The 17,721-nt window shown below is 44.3% G+C and overlaps 1 protein-coding gene and 1 long non-coding RNA gene across 3 annotated transcripts; one reads left to right on the forward strand and one right to left on the reverse strand.

The window, feature by feature from the left end:
• Positions 1-89: 89 nt before the first annotated feature.
• Positions 90-1,677, reverse strand: LOC114441151 (uncharacterized). Its single transcript, XR_003671247.1, has 3 exons — positions 1,371-1,677; positions 938-1,093; positions 90-523 (listed from the first exon to the last, which is right to left on the reverse strand). It is a non-coding gene; the product is annotated as an uncharacterized LOC114441151 (long non-coding RNA).
• Positions 1,678-3,086: 1,409 nt separating this feature from the next.
• On the forward strand, positions 3,087-15,571 carry card14 (caspase recruitment domain family, member 14). 2 transcript variants are annotated; one of them, XM_028416531.1, is made up of 20 exons: positions 3,087-4,064; positions 4,280-4,417; positions 4,493-4,818; positions 5,787-5,945; positions 6,030-6,149; positions 6,324-6,449; positions 8,344-8,493; positions 8,585-8,680; positions 9,713-9,813; positions 10,127-10,182; positions 10,338-10,398; positions 10,478-10,697; positions 10,790-10,916; positions 12,391-12,631; positions 12,717-12,780; positions 12,851-12,971; positions 13,058-13,222; positions 13,636-13,751; positions 13,832-13,947; positions 14,819-15,571. In XM_028416531.1, the coding sequence occupies exons 1-20, from the start codon at positions 3,851-3,853 to the stop codon at positions 15,024-15,026; spliced, it is 2,925 nt and encodes a 974-aa protein (XP_028272332.1). In that variant the 5' UTR covers positions 3,087-3,850; the 3' UTR covers positions 15,027-15,571. The 2 variants fall into 2 exon arrangements, with proteins under 2 accessions (XP_028272332.1, XP_028272339.1); XM_028416538.1 differs by having other exon boundaries at positions 10,481-10,697.
• The last annotated feature ends 2,150 nt before the right edge of the window (positions 15,572-17,721 follow it).

Below are 17,721 nucleotides of genomic sequence, written 5' to 3' on the forward strand. Positions count from 1 at the left end.
TATATATATATATATATATATATATATATATAAGAGCTGTAAAAAGTTATTGCACTGCATGACCAAGTTACAGGAGGTAGTGTGGCTCTAGCTGGGAGTGGATGTATTTCAATCATGAGAGACTCAGTGAACTGAATGAGAAAGATTGGGACCGCCTCAAAGGCTCCCACTAATTAAGCATAAGAGTCAGTTGTCTTTTGTTTTTATTTTCTGTGCTGGTCCTTAAAAATATTGTTTTACATGATGATGGTGCAAAAAAGGTTGGGGACCGCTGCTCCAAAGGAGCCGAGTCTCCTCAGGAGGTGGAGTCTGTAGAGTGCAGCTGTGTTGTCAGACCAGTCCAGTTCCTTGTTCAGATGAACACCCAGGTACTTATAAAAGTCCACTACCTCAATGTCCAGTCCCTGGATGTTCACTGGTGTAGGGCAGGAGTGGTTGTGCTGGGGCAGCATGTCCTGGATGAGTCCTCTGTTACTCCCTGTCGTCATCCTTGTCGTCATCAGAGAACCTCTGTAGCTGACAGCTGGGTGAGAGGTGGCAGAAGAGTAGAGTGTAAAAAGGAAGTGATGACAGTGAGTACAGGAGGAGGGGCGTGGAGACAAGAAATAAAGATTCGATGAACTGAGAGGAAAGAGTTCATTTAAATGTTTGGAAAATAATACTGACATTAAAATATAGTCTAATGAAACGCTGATACACATCGTTATATTTACAACTGTTTGGCTTCAGTCTGTGAAATGATTCAGCTCACCTTCCCTCTCAGGGTTATTTATTGTTTTAAGTGTAATATTAGTATTAATAAGTATATTATCTCTACAGAAAGGCTTGCATGCTCTGTAAGTTTACAATAGCACCAACTATTCGGCACACAGACGGGTCGATAAAGATAAGATGAACAGCGATGATGGGAAAGAATCAGTACATTTGTCATGCATACATGTATAATTGTAGCACAGATGTTCGGATTATAGTGAACGACTTCAGCTGATTCTGGTCGCCCTCTGGATCCTGAACCAGGTCCGTGTTCTCATTTTAACTGCAGGTGGATGTGAGGCCCTCTCTGGGGTGCAGCAAGACGTTCACATTTGGCGTCCTGTTGATTAAGGATGAAACAGCACCTTTTCATAAGGCCGTGCACTGCGCATGAACCAGGAGTGACATTACTCTGAACCCTCAGAATGACCAGAAAATCAAATCAGTGGTCTGAAAATCAGTTATAAAACAAAATAAAAGACCTGATTTACCACAACAAATATCAAAGATTTGAAACTGCACATGAGCTAAGAGCAGCAACATGCAGAATCTCTCTTGTATTTGAAGCTTTAGTTGTTGTTTTGAGGTCAAAGTGAGCCACACATCAGGAAACACACCGTGTTCGTGGTACAATGCTGTGGAACCGGCTTCAGAGTCTTCAGCGAGGACTTTCCACAGCACCCGCAGGCTCCTTCCATGTTGTGTACGTGCACAGGCCCTGGAGCGTGGCAGAGCATGAAGCTGACACACAGTTATTCAAACCTTCCTCACACTGCTCCGGCTCCTCCCACTCCACTGGTGATTAACACGTGTACGTGTTAGCTAAAGATAGCAGTAATAAACAGATCTGTCAGGAGGCGTCAGGCCACGTCACACGATTTATTACTTCCATATTAGCTGTGAAATAAAAATAGGCCTGCAGAATGTGTCACAGACACTGAAACAGATTTATTGTGCTGGACGCAGACGTCCCTGCTGGTTTGAACCATGTTTATAGCAACAGACTACAAAAAGCCTCCATCACCGAGTCAGGGTTCAACTACAAAGATCAGCTGATTATCCTTTACTTGATACTCAGTTCTGATTGGTCAATCACAGCATTCAGTGTGTTTATCATATAGTTTTGTAACAGATTGTTGTCATACATGGTCCCTGAACATGACCTAAACATGACCTACTGAGTATAATAATAATAATAATAATAATAAAGTCCTCTGTTGCAGGGCCGGCCCAAGGCATATGCAGAATATACGGTCGCTTAGGGCCCCCCAAGAGCACCAAAAGTCCATGATAAAATCTATATTTTACATTTTAAAAAACAACATTGATTAATACAAACAAGATGATATTACACATTCAGTAGCGTGTATTACACACAGTGCAGCCTATAGGATGATGAAGCATCTGATGCTGAGGTGGTGGTATGAAATTTTGCTTAGGGCCCCATAAAGTCTTGGGCTGGCCCTGCTCTGTCGCTGCCAACAGCAGCCCAGATCAGATGGAATGTCTCGGTATGCTGCTGCCTAACTGATAAACATCAGCTAAGCCAGTTATTTAAAAAATGTTTCACTTCGTGGCTACAGTTTCTTGATAGTTTCTTGATCTTGATCGATAGTTTCGCGATACCGCCACCTAGTTTAAAGCATGCAGAACACACAGACACACGTGTAGAGGTCTCTTTCTGTTTTCAGAACACAGAACTCTTTTTTTGTTTCCCCTTCTCATAGTCACTTTGAAAGTCAGCTGTTATGTTTCAACTTTATTTGCTTAGCATCTAATGATTTGAGCTCATAAACAGGGAAACCCAGTTCCTCGGTTCTTTCTGCCGCTCACACACATCCTGCCTGAGCAGCGTCTGTCATCACTCCGGTAAACACTGGACTGCCTTAAATCCCCCAGCCGGCCTGTTTTTCTTCCCACACTCTGAGGTCAGAGTCAGTCACCCTCATGAAATGTGTATCATTTCCCACAGGATGAGTCTTAAAGGGCCAGTACACTGAATATCTGATGTATAGATTGTTGTGATGGGAGTCACAGAGTTTACAGCCGCAGAACATCAATATTGACATTTTGTACTTAACTCTCCTCTTAACACAATTATGATATTATCTCCCACTTGTTCAGTGTCCAAGTGAGTGGTAATTAACCCCTCGTTGTTCCCTTGCTGCTCAGTCGATCATACATGTTCTATGGGGAAATTCCTCCTATGCTGCTGTCCTCACCTGCATTGTTGACAGAGGCCGGTTAGGTTACAAGATACAGCATTACCCACTACAGACACTTTTGTATACATGATTGGGGGGGGGGGGGGGGGGGCACTGATTTAAGCCATTTAACACGTCACAGACTGGCTTCTTCCGATGTGCACATTTCCTGTTGCTGTATCTGATTTCCTGTTTTACAGTAGGTTACAACGATAGCTTCTATGTTTGCACAAAGCCTTTACAGTAAACTGTAAATTCACCCACAGGAGCTGTGTATTATCTAAGAGCATGAGCAACCCTTTGACCTTGCACTGACAGCCCGTCGTAGCTACGCCTCCGGCCTCACTTCCTTCTTCAGAGGAGGACTTTGCACTCGAGCGCTTGGTGTTTGCTCCCCCTTCACTGCACTGTGTGTTTGCTTTACTGTGATTAGAAATGATTGTTCGTTGTGTAATGTTTCTGAGAGGCTTTGTTCTTTTACACCCGGTATGGTTTCAGTCATTGATGAAGTGGCGCAGAGATCTGATGTGATGTGGCTGATGAGAGCAAACAAACAGCACAATGCTGCGCGGCGTGTGAACCAGGTGGCGTACAGTCCTCTCTGTGTGTTCCAGCTCCCTTTTCATCGCTGTATGTTTGTGCCAACCCCTTCTTCTGCGGTCCTGTCCTACAGGTTTTCCTACACACCCACGCACAAACACATACATGCTTTGACACAAACACCCACAGCAGGGCGTGGATAGAGCCTGCCTCTTTTACTGCACTTTGCTTCTCTTCTAGTCAATCTGCTGCTGTCCGGCAGAGTGTGTGTCTGTCTGTGTGTGAGGGTGTGTCGCTCTCTCTCTCTCTGCTCCGGCCTGTGCTTTGTCGTTTGTATTTTAAACACACTCAGGATGGCGGTGGAGTGTGTTCCTGAAGGTCCTGACCTGAAGGAGATGGGTGAGGAGGAACTGTGGGACCTCATCAACGACAACCGCCACAGGATCTCCCTGAGCGTGCGGCCGTGCGTCCTGATCCCCTACCTGAGGCAGGCCCGGGTTCTCACCGAGGTGGACGAGGACGAGATCATCTCCTGTCACAACCTCACCAACCGCTGCATGAGAACCAGTGAGAGTCCTGATTCTTAATCTGTCGACTTTGATTTACTGCACCTGCTTCGTTGACACAGAGCTCCGAGTGTCCAGAGAGGACATTCCAGCAACACTTGCAGTACAAATATTTAGTTATGCCGCCTGGTTTAGAGTTCTTCCTCTCTTTCCCTGAATCAAATCAGTGTTGTTGCTTGTTTACTTTGATAATCCAGGATCCTCTTCTCTTTGTAGGCTACATGTTGGACCTGCTGAGGACCCAGGGGAGGAACGGTGCTGTGGCTTTGCTGGAGGGCCTGATGATCCATTACCCGAACCTCTACACCCAAGTCACAGGACGCAAGCCCAGTACTGAGCCCTCACGGTTCAGTGGTCAGTAGTTGCCTGCATTTTTTTAGTGAATATTCGCCTCTGTGGTGTCTGACCTGCTCGTCTCCTCGCACACAGGCCTGATAAAATACTCAGAGCTGACGGAGTACCTGGTCAGAGCGGTGACGGGCATGCAGAAGGAGCTGCAGGAGGCACGCTGCGAGGCCAACAGGATGACCACGCGCTGCGCCTCCCTGGAGTCAGAGATCGGACAGATCATGGAGCAGGATGAGAAGTCCAGGAGCCTCCAGGCTGAAAACGACCGATTGCAGAGACACCTGATCTCTTTGCAGCGTGAGATCACCAAGCTGAAGGACGAGAAGTGCGAGCTGTACATTCGCTTCACAGCAGCCATTGAGGAGAAGTCGGCCGTCAGCTCGCGGCTCCACGACCTAAACCTGCAGGTCAGTGATGGTCACCTGAAAACCCGTGCTGCCATCTTCCTCTTTCTGACGACACAAAGCTGTCGTCTCTGGGGGAAAGTCCTGAAAGGTTCAAGAGATGAAATCTGAGTGTTGTAGATAGACGTAAATGTAAAAGATTACACAGCGCCTCGGGAGGCCTGTGAACAGTTGAATAACACCCTTTGTGGAGACTCAGATGACAACACTGTTTGTGTACGCAAATTCTAGTAGAGAGCCTGAGCATGGAGTGAGTGGGACTTTTAAAGTGAGCCATGTTTTTCCTATGTAAAGTGGGACTTTACACAGAATGCCACTAAACTGTAGTGTTGTCACTGCTTGAGTGCAGTTCTTCTTTTTTAACCACAAGCTGTGTTGGTGTTGTCTTGGTGATTAGAATCCTGCCTGCGTCAAACCAGCAGGACGACACCAGGAAGAAAATGCACAAATCTCTCATAACATCAAAAAAAGTGTTAAAAGACATCACTTCCACATTATTTCAAAGATGAATGTCTCATAGCGAGCGCCCTTCATCTCACACGGTGTGTTTGTTTCCCTGTGATCATCAAAAAGTTTTGTTTGTTGACACAAAAAATAGGGATTATTACTGGATTATATCGGCTCTGATGGGTCTGTAGAGGTGTCAATAATCCAGATTTCACTTTGCACATCTCATAGTGTTTCATTGGCAGCTCTGGCACCATTATGCATGAGAGAGGCCTTCGCTGGATAAAGATATGTGCTGGATATATTGATCTTAATGGGTTAAATATTTGGCCTCTTACTGCTTTGTTTATTCTTAATCTGTACATATTTGGCAGACATTTACATTTTGTGTGCTGTCCTTCAGGGAATCTTACAAAAGTCACCTTTATTTAAAAATATGACAATAAAACAAATTTATGTTGGACATTGTTTTTCAGCAGTAGCCCTAGAAATATTTGTTTCAGTGCTGTCTCGTGTTGTTGCAGGTGTACCAGCTGCAGACTGACCTGCAGAGCACCCAAACGCAGAACGAGATCCAGAAGCGGCGCTCGCTCCGCTGTGTTTGTTCTGCGGAGACGCCGCAGCTACAGGAGGAAGTCAGGAGCCTCCGCTGCCAGCTGGCCAAGGCGGAAAAACTGGACCCAGTGAGCTTAACTGCTTAATCTTTCTGCACTGAACTGAGTCCAGATTAGAATGAGTCCTCACATTGCCGTCGTGTCTTCATCCAGGCTCGTCAGGACATCCTGGCTCAGGACCTGGCGGAGGCCATTGACAGTCAGGTGGAGCTGGCGGAGCAGCTACAGTGTTACAGGGAGGAGAACGAGCAGCTGCTCAGAGAAAAACAAGGGGTAAATGAATCAGAGAATTATTCACATCATTCAAATTCAGACAGACATCTGTAATGGAAAGTGCCCTTTAAAAATTCCACTGCTGCTCAGTGCAGCCAAATGGAAATATGTCATGAAAAAGCACGACTTATTAGAGCCATACTGTGTGTGTGTGTGTGTGTGTGTGTGTGTCAGCTCTTGGGACAGAAGGAGTGCCTGAGCCTTCAGGTGCAGCAGCTGACCCTGAACTGTGAAATACACCAGCAGAAGAACAACGTGATCCAGAACCAGATGAGAGAGCTCCAGACAGAGAGGGACCAGGTACCAAACCACATTCTTATGAAACCTCGGCAGCTCTGTGTTTATTAGATTTATCTTGGAACAGATCTGTTGTCAGGTTTTTTCTTCCTGTTTAAATATCAGGCTGGCACGAGAGCAGCGTTGTTGTTGAGAGTCTCAGGTATCAGCCGGCTCTCTTGGCTCTCGCTGCCTGCTGAAAACACTCCCTCACCTGTCACCACGGTGCAGGTGTGATTCATTCCAAACACCATTCAGGGTTTTCTTTGACCAAAGAATGAAATGAGAAATTCACACACACACACACACACACCGGCGACAATACAGGACGGTGATTCACCCGACAGCTCTGGGTGTAATTAGTAATTATGTGTGACTCACACAGAATCTGAATGATTGGTGTTAAGACACCTGGCTGAAAAAAGAGCTCTGATACTGGAGTCCAACCTCCTGAGAGCAGAATGTTTATGTTCCTCATGTCAGAGTGAAGAGCAGGTGATTGATAAGTCAGTGGCTTGTTGTTCATTTTCTTAAAGGTAGGGTAGGATATTTTGAAAACTCAGTGAGAGTCAGCCAGATTTGGAAAGTAAACACATGCCCCTTTCTCTCGGAGCTCACCCTGAAGCCACGCCTCCCAATCACATGGACGTGCATCACCTGAAGACGAGCTGTGGTCTGTGACTTCGGCCATCATGCACGTACCTCTCTGGTGCACAGAGCAGGAAGAGAGTGACAACCAGCCAATACTCCTACAGGGTCCACCCGGAGGATTGGCTGATGTTTTTATGTTTTATAGCTTCCACAGATGATTCATATTCTTCGTTTTAATGCGAAACTGCCGAACTAATCGGTTGCTATTGGATTGTAAAGAGAAGTTACACTAATTTAACAAAAAGTGCATCAGAAAGAAATCTCCTACCCGACCTTTAACAGCTTCATCCTGTAACACAGGGTCATGGGGGGCTGGAGCCCATCCCAGCTGTCAGTTGATGCGTTAATGTCAGTAGAAATGTTTTCGTGCCTAACATTTCGGTCTTAGCCAGAGGTGCTTCAGCTTACTTCTTGCTATATTTCTGCTCATTATGGAGAAAAGGAGTGTAAAGGAGTGAAAGTCATAAAACACCTGGTTATGTCTCTTTAAAATACATCATAAACTCACATTCTGACAGGCTTCAGGCTTCGTGCTGACCATGAGTGGTTCCAACCAGTCATGGTCATGTCACTAATAAAATCATGTTTCAGGCGTGACAACAGCTGAAACTGTTTAGTTTTTATATATAGATGAAACACTGTGTATCGACAGGCTAATTACTTGCTAGCCTTCTATAGCTTCACTGGCTTGTTGTGTTTGTTTGAAGATAGGTTAATATAGACTTTGATTGACAGAGAGCTTATCCAATCAGCGGCCAGATACTGTTGTGGCTCCTTTTAAAGTGTTCCCCTGAAGGATCTTCTTTCCTTCCACCCTAACGAGCATCAGACCTTCATTACAAGGCGTGAACACAAACAGAGTGTTTTTTACTTTCACCATAACTACTGACCGGCTCATGTCTGTAACAGGAGATGCGTTTCTCTCTCGTTCTATCATTCGCCATAAACAATGAGCCCTATGACTCAACATGAGAAATGCTTCAGGTTTCTGTCGCTTATTGTTTTGGAATTAGTCCACAGCGATGTGTTGACAGACCGGAAGCTGCCAGCCTCAGACGCCACCTTGACCACATCCTGCATACCGCACGCCCTGATGACAGCCAGCACATACAGCGATACCTCTTTATGAAATGTGCATATTCAGGTTTCAGTTTACAGGGCGAGTTTGTTTTTTTTTTTCCGTCACCCATACCAGTGTGCCTGTATTAACAAAGATAAGGGTGTGCCAATGTGCAAAGTGTTAACGTTAATATTCCTGTGCTTGTAGGCGTACCTGTACAGGGATGAGGCGCAGGCCATGATCGCCCGCGTCCTGGCTGAGAAGGACACCCTGAGGTGTCAGCTGGTGGAGCTTCAGGAGAGAGTCTTCAGCCTGCAGAGCAAACGTGGCGCCAGAGATCAGCGGCAGAGCTCCGATGTAATCCTTCACACACACACATTTCAGCACATGAACACAATGCATGCAGAACATATTGTGCTAATGCCTTCCTTTGTTTTTTGCATTTCAGAGCTCAGTGTCCAGCTGTGAGGAATTCCCGGGCAGACGCCGGCTTCGCCGCATGGATGCACTCAATCCCCTGACACTGAGTCTCAGCAATGCAGAGGTGTGTGAGGAAGCAGCCATGATGATGATGATGATGATGAAGAGTGGAACTGTATTTGAAAACACACTTTCAACACACACACATACGCCTTCATGAATGAACAATGGAAATATGAGGACTTGGGATAAAAACAGGAAGTGAGGAAACACCGTCATTCACATGCTGTTGGAAATAAATAAACATTAAAGTAATTAAATACTGAAAGACAAAAAGCAGAGCAAACAAATAGATCATAAATAATAAATAAATACATTTCCTAAAATCATCTAAAAATGTAGACAATAAATCAATGAATATAAAACAAACAATAACCGTAGAATATATTTTTTTCTATAATTATTATTACTAGAAAAGGACATTTCCTGAAGACAATGCAAGTTTGATTGCTGCAGCTGAAGCTTTGCTTCAAACGCTGATGTGAAGGATTGCTCTGAATTGCTGGAGAATCTGCAATCTGAATTTAATTTGCTGAAACACGGTTAAGAATTTGGAAAGATGAAGCTCTTCAATGTTAAATGGCTTTTGAATTTTCATTAATATTTTGAAAACGAAACATATTTGAACAAATCTGAATACAAGTTTAACAGCCCTTGAAGAGCTGAACAGAATGACGTCTGAATGGTTTCTGTAGCTGAAAGCATGTGGAACTAGTTACGTGTCAAAGGTGATGGAGGTTTTGAAGGCTCCTCCATAGACTCCCATGTTCAAAATGATGCAGCCTGGCAGCAATCAAACTAATTATTAAAAAAGTTTGCGTGAGAAAAGTGTCTGTGGAATCAAATGGCATCATAATCCCGGCGACTGATTCACGAGTACACAAATGTGGGTGGAGACCTGTTTCCAGGGTTAAGCCACACACAGATGCTCCCACACCTGAGAGAGTGCGGCTCAAAGAGTCCTTATTATCCACAAATTAAGTAATTAAGTAAAACTACTGCAGTGGGAACCAGTCGAGTGCTGACGGATTAAAGCACCAGATTCCTTTATTACTTGAATTCAGTCATGTTGTTGTGTTTGTGTGTATGTTTGCAGTTTGAAGACCCTGCAGCAACAAGCGTCCGATCCCGAAACGCTGAGCCACCGAGTCCAGAGTCCCTCCGCCGAAGAGAGGAAGCCCTGTATGCCGACAGCGGGTATGTCTGTGATTACATCATCATTTAAATGGCCTCCATCCAGGAAGGAGGACTGTGAGCGGCTCCTCACCCCTGCATTCCCCTCCGATGATGTTGTAGCATGAGTGTGTCGGGTTTCAGGTGGATTATCAATTTACAGGAATAAGAGAGGACTAACCACATGTCACATGACTCCAAAGTAGACACGAATGAGAGCAAACTGTAGCTTATAAAAAGGGGAAGAGGAAGGATCAATCCCATTCAAAGCACATTATGAATATACTTTCTTTCTTGTGTTAAAGCTTAAAGGGAAGTTTAATGTTTCCTCCCGTAGGCCGGAGACAGCAGAGACGGACTGTCTGCTGGACGACTTTGTCTTCCTTCCCAGTGGTATGTACAGAAGCCCTGACCTCCTTACAGTGAGCGTTTGGTGCTCTGCTGTTGTTTGGGTGGTATTTTATCAGTCACTGTTTAATGTTCAGTCTGTGCTGGGTGATGTGAAGTGACACATTAACCAATGATTAAGCAGCTTCTGCTTTGTTTAGTGCGGAGTGAAGACAAGCTCGCCTCCAGAGTCTGCTCCTCTGGTGGCTCCAGATCCTACAGGTGAGGCCGGAAACTAAACCAGACATGATCATTTCCCCTCGATTGAAATGTTTGCTAAACTCCTGTTCCTGGTCCTCAGCAGCCTGTCTCGGACCTCGGCCCCTCCCTTCCTCATGCGCTCCCGTCCCAAAGCGATTCGTGTGAGCGGCCGCGTCCTCGGCATCTCCTTCCAGGGCGCGGCGCTGCTCAGCCAGCTGGCTGTGGTGGGGGGCAATAAGACGGGAGTGTTTGTACACAAGGTGACCGAAGGCAGCGCCGCCCATACCGTCGGCATCACCCCCGGGGCGCAGATAGTGGAGGTAGGGGCGAGTGTGTGTGTGTGTGTGTGGTTATGGTAGTGATTCCGCCTGCTGTGGAGGTTGTCATGGTTGCTGCTGTTGTTGCTGTGCAGGTGAAGTGTGAACAGAACCAGAAGGCTCTGAGGATGGTGCTGGAGGATTCCACTCTAGAAGAAGCCATGTGGGCTCTAGGACAGGTCACAGGCATCTGTCACCTCTCCCTCCGGCCCAGGCAGGACGGTACGTCCCAAAAAAATCATACAGCAATAAACCTGCATATAAACACGTGCAAAAGAAATATAGGACAGAGCTGCAGCGCTCTGACAAAGACTTTATGGATTCAGTGATGTGATATTCAGGAAGCAGATTGTTTCCTTTGCAGTTAAATAGATGGCCGGCTGTCACACGATGCAAAACCCTTCAGTTTATCATATTTAAACACTAGGAAAATAACAGGATATAAATGTGCCATAACCACGAGGTCTTTGTTTTGCATCATTCAGAGTATTCAGGGAAAATCATGCCATCACATCTACATAGAGTGGGTGTTATTCCTGTTTTTTAAGTTCACTCTCTGCTCCATGGAGCCCGGCAGACTCTCAGGCCTCACACAGTGAGGACATAGTGCAGTTATAACACACACAAACAAGTGCTTTAGCTTCTACAGTCCATTAAAGACTCTCATCTGATTGTGTTTGGTACGATATGTGGGAGAAATAAACATGACTGTATGGTGATTTCATCCATAAATGATGGCAAAGGCCATTATTTATATGATATAAAGGATTTAGTGTCAGGGATTTCCTCCCCTCATGTGTTTTCTTGAGCTATAGTCAAGAAAACGATACAAGTCTAGCTGCCTCGCTTCAACCTTTTGAAGGTTCACTTCCCTCTTAAAGGTAGGGTAGGAGATTTTAAAGCTCACTGAGAGTCAGCCAGATTTCGAAAGTAAACACACGCCCCTTTCTCTCGGCGCTCACCCTGAAGCCACGCCTCCCAATCACATGGACGCGCAGCACCTGAAGACGAGCTGCGGTCTGTGACTTCGGCCATCATGCACGTACCTCTCTGGTGCGCAGAGCAGGAAGAGAGTGACAACCAGCCAATACTCCTACAGGGTCCACCCGGAGGATTGGCTGATGTTTTCAGTGTTTTATAGCTTCCACAGATGATTCATATTCTTCGTTTTAATGCGAAACTGCCGAACTAATGGGTTGCTATCGGATTGTAAAGAGAAGTTACACTAATTTAACATAAAGTGCATCAGAATGAAATCTCCTACCCGACCTTTAAGGCCTAAAATGTTTACACAGCAAGAAACTGTCAAAACATGAAGGACCGTCAGACTTTGGACTTTTCAGTGACCCTTGAAAGCATCTTAAGAATCCCTCAGATAATAAGCAAATCCAAGATTACACATCTGAAGATGACACAATTAAAAATTTACAATTCAAACAAGCCAACAAGAAACAATAAGAGCCAACAAATGAGCAGCAGTTAAACCACAAAAATTGTATTTTGCCAATTTGCTTTGTAACAACAGTTCTCTGCACAAAAGAGAAGCCATGATTGTGTGTTTCTATTGAGAAGCAGGACTTCGTTTTGCAGTGTAAACTTATACAGACTCTGAATAAAAATGTGACTAGATGGCAAATATGGTGAGTTGTGCATGATGTCGATGCAGCAGCTTTACTGTCCTCCTCTTCCCTTTCAGACTACGACGCGCTGCTGCAGCAGCTGCAGAGCAATGAGACGGCTTCAGGAGACTCCTTCTACGTCCGCGTCAACGTGTCGCTCTCCGCTGGCCTCGGTGGAACGCTGGCTGTGTCCTGCAGCGACATCCTGCACGTGACAAACACGCGACCCGCCGGCACTGAGGACGTGTGGCACGCCAGCCAGGTTCACCCCTGTCAGCTGCTGGACCTGCAGAGTGGAACCGTTCCAAACTATTACAGGTTGGTGAAGCAGTGATTTAAAAATTCACGCAAGTAAAATGAAGAAAAATCAAAAAGTCCTCACCAGTCTGACCGGTGTTCACAGGGCGCAGCGGCTTCTGATCCGAGCCATCGAAGAAATCAACTTTCAAACAAAGAAGTGCCAAAAGGTACAGATGAGCTTAGATATTACTGAGTGACGGCATTTCAGTGTCATGACTTAGTGCTGTCCTTCACCAGACTGGACGTGAGGTGGCCCGGAACAAACAGAAGGCAGTGAGGATCGTCAGTACGGGGCGCCTAGGCAGGAACCCACTGTGGGTCAGCGTGGAGGACGACAAGACCAGTAGCACAGAGACAGGTGCGGCAACAGGCAGCAGCTCTGTCACTGGGATTTGCTCTGAAATCTGTTGTAACACTTTTTTTTACGCTCCTTTCCCCCCGTAGATGCTTCATCTGCACCTAAAAGCTGTGTGACCCTCATGCCCTACACGCTGGTGACCCCACACTATCCGCCCGTCTGCAGGCCCATCCTACTCCTGCCCACTGTCCTGGGACGCATCCTGGACAAGAAGCTGGCCGGCTGGCAGGGCTTCCAGCTCTGTGAGCCCGGTGAGAAATGCAGATCACTGACCACACATGTTTAGGTTCAGAGGAGGAGGTGGCTGACTCTTATCACATGTTTTATTGCTCAGTCTCCTTCCTCTATTTCCGATGTTGTGTTGTAATGGAAGTACGTTTTGTCAGCATAGTAAACAAACCAATCTCAGAGTGGACAGAGTCACAGATTTTATGGGTTTGTTTGTTGCTGTAAACCAGGAAGAAGTGAATAAATAATGATTAAATAGACGGAGGCTATAAATAGCAGAACGTGTGTGTCCGTGTTCCCTGCAGTGATAAGGTAATATGGACTCTGTGGAAAAGTACAATCATCACAGGATGTGCTGAAGAAAATCAAATAATATGGAGCATGAGCTCATCCTCACATGCTTCTCTGCTGCTTCCCCCTCTGTCCTGTTCCTCAGAGGTGCTGAGCCCCACTGAGCACGCCGCCCGGCTCCAGAGGTCCGAGATCCTGGAGGAGGGCGAGCAGGGAGGAAACTGCTACACCCTGCAGGGGGTGGAGAAAGTCATGAAGAAGGTGAGAACATCAGGATGTGGTTTGTCACAGCATTGATGATGCTTCGATGGTTCTGCATTTTAAATCGTTTGTACCCTCAGGGGATCCACTGTGTGCTGCCGCTGGGTCTGGACTGTGTGCGCCGGCTGCACCGCTTCGACATTTTCCCCATCATCATCTTCATCGGACAGTCTACGCGCAGTGCACGCAAACTCAGGTATATTCTGCTTTTCTTCTATTTCTACTCACACTTGTATCTGTCGTGTTTTCAACTATTGGTATAAAACAAATCACAGTGTGCTGCCGTTGACTAGCAGACTTGACAGCAGCCTGTCGTTTGAGAACCCGTGCCCCAAGTCTGGGGTTCCTTCACATCATGCTGCCCCTCAGGGGTGCAACAAGGCTGTGTTTGAGGGCTCCTTAAAACAATGTGTCCTTGTCCCTGACAGGGAAAGATTATTCAGTGACTGTAAACTCCACCAACAGAACTACAGGTTGCTAGGAGACAGAGCCAATGCATCCTGACTACTGTCGGTACAGCCTGCAAGGTCCACGAAAAGCCACCTTAGACCATTTCTTTTAAGAGCTGCTGTCCTCAAATTGAGACACTCCAGGGGTTTGTGGGATCGCCTGTACAATCCACCCATCACCAGTGTGCAATGAATCCTGGGATACACTGGGTTACACAGAATCCACCCGATGCACCATTTGATACCAGGGAAAAGAGGACTGTGGAGGGTGCGGTCCACCTCCAGGGTCACACCAACAGTTCCTGTTCACTGCTCAGCATTGAGAGCTGTGCTGGTGGAGTCTGCAGTAATCTATTGTAAAAAGAATCTGCCCCTTGCTGAGCAAGGAATCCTGGGATATGAAGGAGGACGCACTTCAAGGAGGCTTTGAAATGGTCGCTGTCATACAATCGGTTTCCTCCCCAGGATGCAGTCCCTGAATTGAGACACGGACATCTGAAATGACATGCTGCTGTCAGGGTTGCTAGGCAACAGGAGCAGATTGAGATTGATTACGTTCTAAACACTAACAGGAAACATATATACCGCTATATAAACCTAAACTAAATGTTCCTCCAGGCAAAAGCTGCAGCGCCACGGTCAGACCGAGGAGCAGCTGCTGACGTGCTCGAGCAGCGAGGAGCCGCTGCTGGACAAACTGCCCTGCTTGTACCACAGCGTGGCTCCAGACACCTGGTGTGACCAGACGTCGCTGCTCACCAGCCTGCGCTCCATCATCTGGGAGGAGCAGAAGAAGATCGTGTGGGTGGAGCCGGACCTCTGGTGAAGAAGACAACATGATGAACACTGATGATGTAAATATGGTTGAATAAGCTTTACAAGAATTACTTTGTAAACGTGAGTATGTATCTGTGATACCTATGAGTAACTGGGTGACTGACCTTTTGTTGTGTTTTGGTTACTGGACCAGATTTTCCACATTGTGGTATTTGTTTAAAACAAACATGTGTAGTGTCCTGTAATGACACAGAGCTTTATCATTAGAACGTACTGTAAAGGCTGGTATGTACTGTATCTACAATATATTGTACATGGTTTCCCACCATGAGGACTTCTCCTTTTATACCCTATATCATATAGCATATTGTCCTATGATGACCCCTGCAGAGGGATGTGATTGTTGTTGATTCAGCCGGTTACATCAAATCTGTATTCTGAGTGTGGGGTTGATAACAGATGTTACAATTAAATAGTTTGTCTCCCTCTCTTCTATCTCTCTTCTTGGTGTTTATGACTTTATGGTCAAAAATATGACATCTTTGAATTTCTGTGAAATTTGTTATGGCTTAAATTAATAAATCTGTAGCAAAATGTTTGGTTTATGTTTATTTTACTAGTCTGTATGGACGGGAAGGGAAGTACAGTACAGAGTTGTATTTATCAGGACTGCACAAATATGACCTGCAACTTTTATATGGATAATAAATATAATATATATTATATTATATATATATATAATATGTATTATATATATACATACATTACATTATATATACACACACACACACACACATATATATATATATAATAATAATAGTAATAATTTATATTATATATATTATTAATATAATATATATATATATATATATATATATATATATATATATATATATATATATATATATATTATATATTATATTTATTATCCATATAAAAGTTGCAGGTCATATTTGTGCAGTCCTGATAAATACAACTAAATAAATTAATAAATTAATTGTTGAAAGATGTAAATAATATAAGCACTATATTAGGCCAATAGTGATCTCTCTGGACATACTACAATGTCCTGAAAAAAGTGCTTATATTATTTACATCTTTTAACAATTAATTTATATTATATATATAATTAATTTATATATATTTATATTATATATATATATATATATATATTTATATATTATATATATATATATATATATATATATATATATATATATATATATATATATATATATATATATATATATATATATATATATATATATATATATTTCTGAGGAGGCTCCGGTCTTTTAACATCTGTCGGACTATGCTGAGGATTTTCTATGAGTCTGTGGTTGCCAGTGCCATTTTGTTTGCTGTTGTGTGCTGGGGCAGCAGACTGAAAGCAGCGGACACAAACAGACTCAACAAACTGATCAGAAGGGCCGGGGATGTGGTGGGGGTGGAGCTGGACTCCCTGACAGCAGTGTCAGACAGAAGGATGCTGTCTAAGCTGCAGGGGATCCTGGAGAACAGCTTCCATCCTCTACACCACGTGCTGCTGAAGTGCAGGAGTACGTTCAGTGCCAGACTGATCCCTCCTAAATGCACCACAGAGCGCCACAGGAGGTCCTTCCTTCCTGTGGCCATCAAACTGTACAACACCTCCCTCTGAGACCAGAACACACTGTCTTGTAATCATATCCATATTGGATTTATTTAGACAAGATTTTATTGCACATGGTACAAGTTGTATTATATATGACTTTAGTCTTCACTTGCCAGGATTTGACTTGAATGTATATTAATGTTTAGAATTTATTAGGTTTTATTTTATTTTTTTTATTTTTATACTCACTACTTTACCTTATTTGTATTTCTGTCTTTTTTGAGTACACACGGAGCACCTGGAACGAAAGCAATTTCCCCCTGGGATCAATAAAGTATTTCTGATTCTGATTCTGATTCTGATATATATATAGGTATTTTAAGTAAAAAATAATTTATTTTTAATCCTCTTCTGCTACAACTGTAATTTTATTTTAAACATAAAAAGTCTACAAAAAAACTACAAATCATTTCTTCTTCTGCTGAAAATATTCTAGTCTTTTCACGCAGCTGCAGGAGAGCAAGTTTACCTCCGGCGCATGCGCATTTCAGACAAACAACAGGCACATATCCTTCGTCTCCACTAGGAGGAGCGCGATGGAAACTAAACGTTTTTAAAAAGGAAAACCTACAGCAGGGGGCTCGAAATACTTTGTCTGAACTTCTACTGGAGTTACAAGTACAGCTGAGCGATATCAGGTGAGTAAACTTACAGAACGGAAGTCTTTTTACAGCTAGCTAGCTCGTTAGCTAACGTTCGGCGCACACAGGCTATTGACAGTTTAGTAAATGTTTGCTAGCAGCTGCCAAGCTAACTGCCGCTAGCTAAAAGTTACAGCGTGTTGTTTGGATTATTTACTTATTAGTTAACAGAGTGAACATCGTTCTTTTCCTGTTGTTGTTGTTGTTGTTGTTGTGTGGGGGTCCGTTTCTCTACTTTTATCTGTAAGTTTAGACAACGTGTCACATAATAGTGACCTATTATTATAAGTATTTTTAAATGTTATGGCATTCTTTTGTTACAGAATCTAATTATGAGGCTTAAAATAACAATTATGACATAATGTATAATCGATCAGGAGATGTCCAGACCTCCCTGTGTTCCCTTAACTTTTCCTTGGGGACCCTCAGCTTCCTTTAAGTCAGCCAGG

This window comes from Parambassis ranga, chromosome 1 (assembly GCF_900634625.1).
Source record: "Parambassis ranga chromosome 1, fParRan2.1, whole genome shotgun sequence".
Lineage (NCBI taxonomy): Eukaryota > Metazoa > Chordata > Actinopteri > Ambassidae > Parambassis > Parambassis ranga.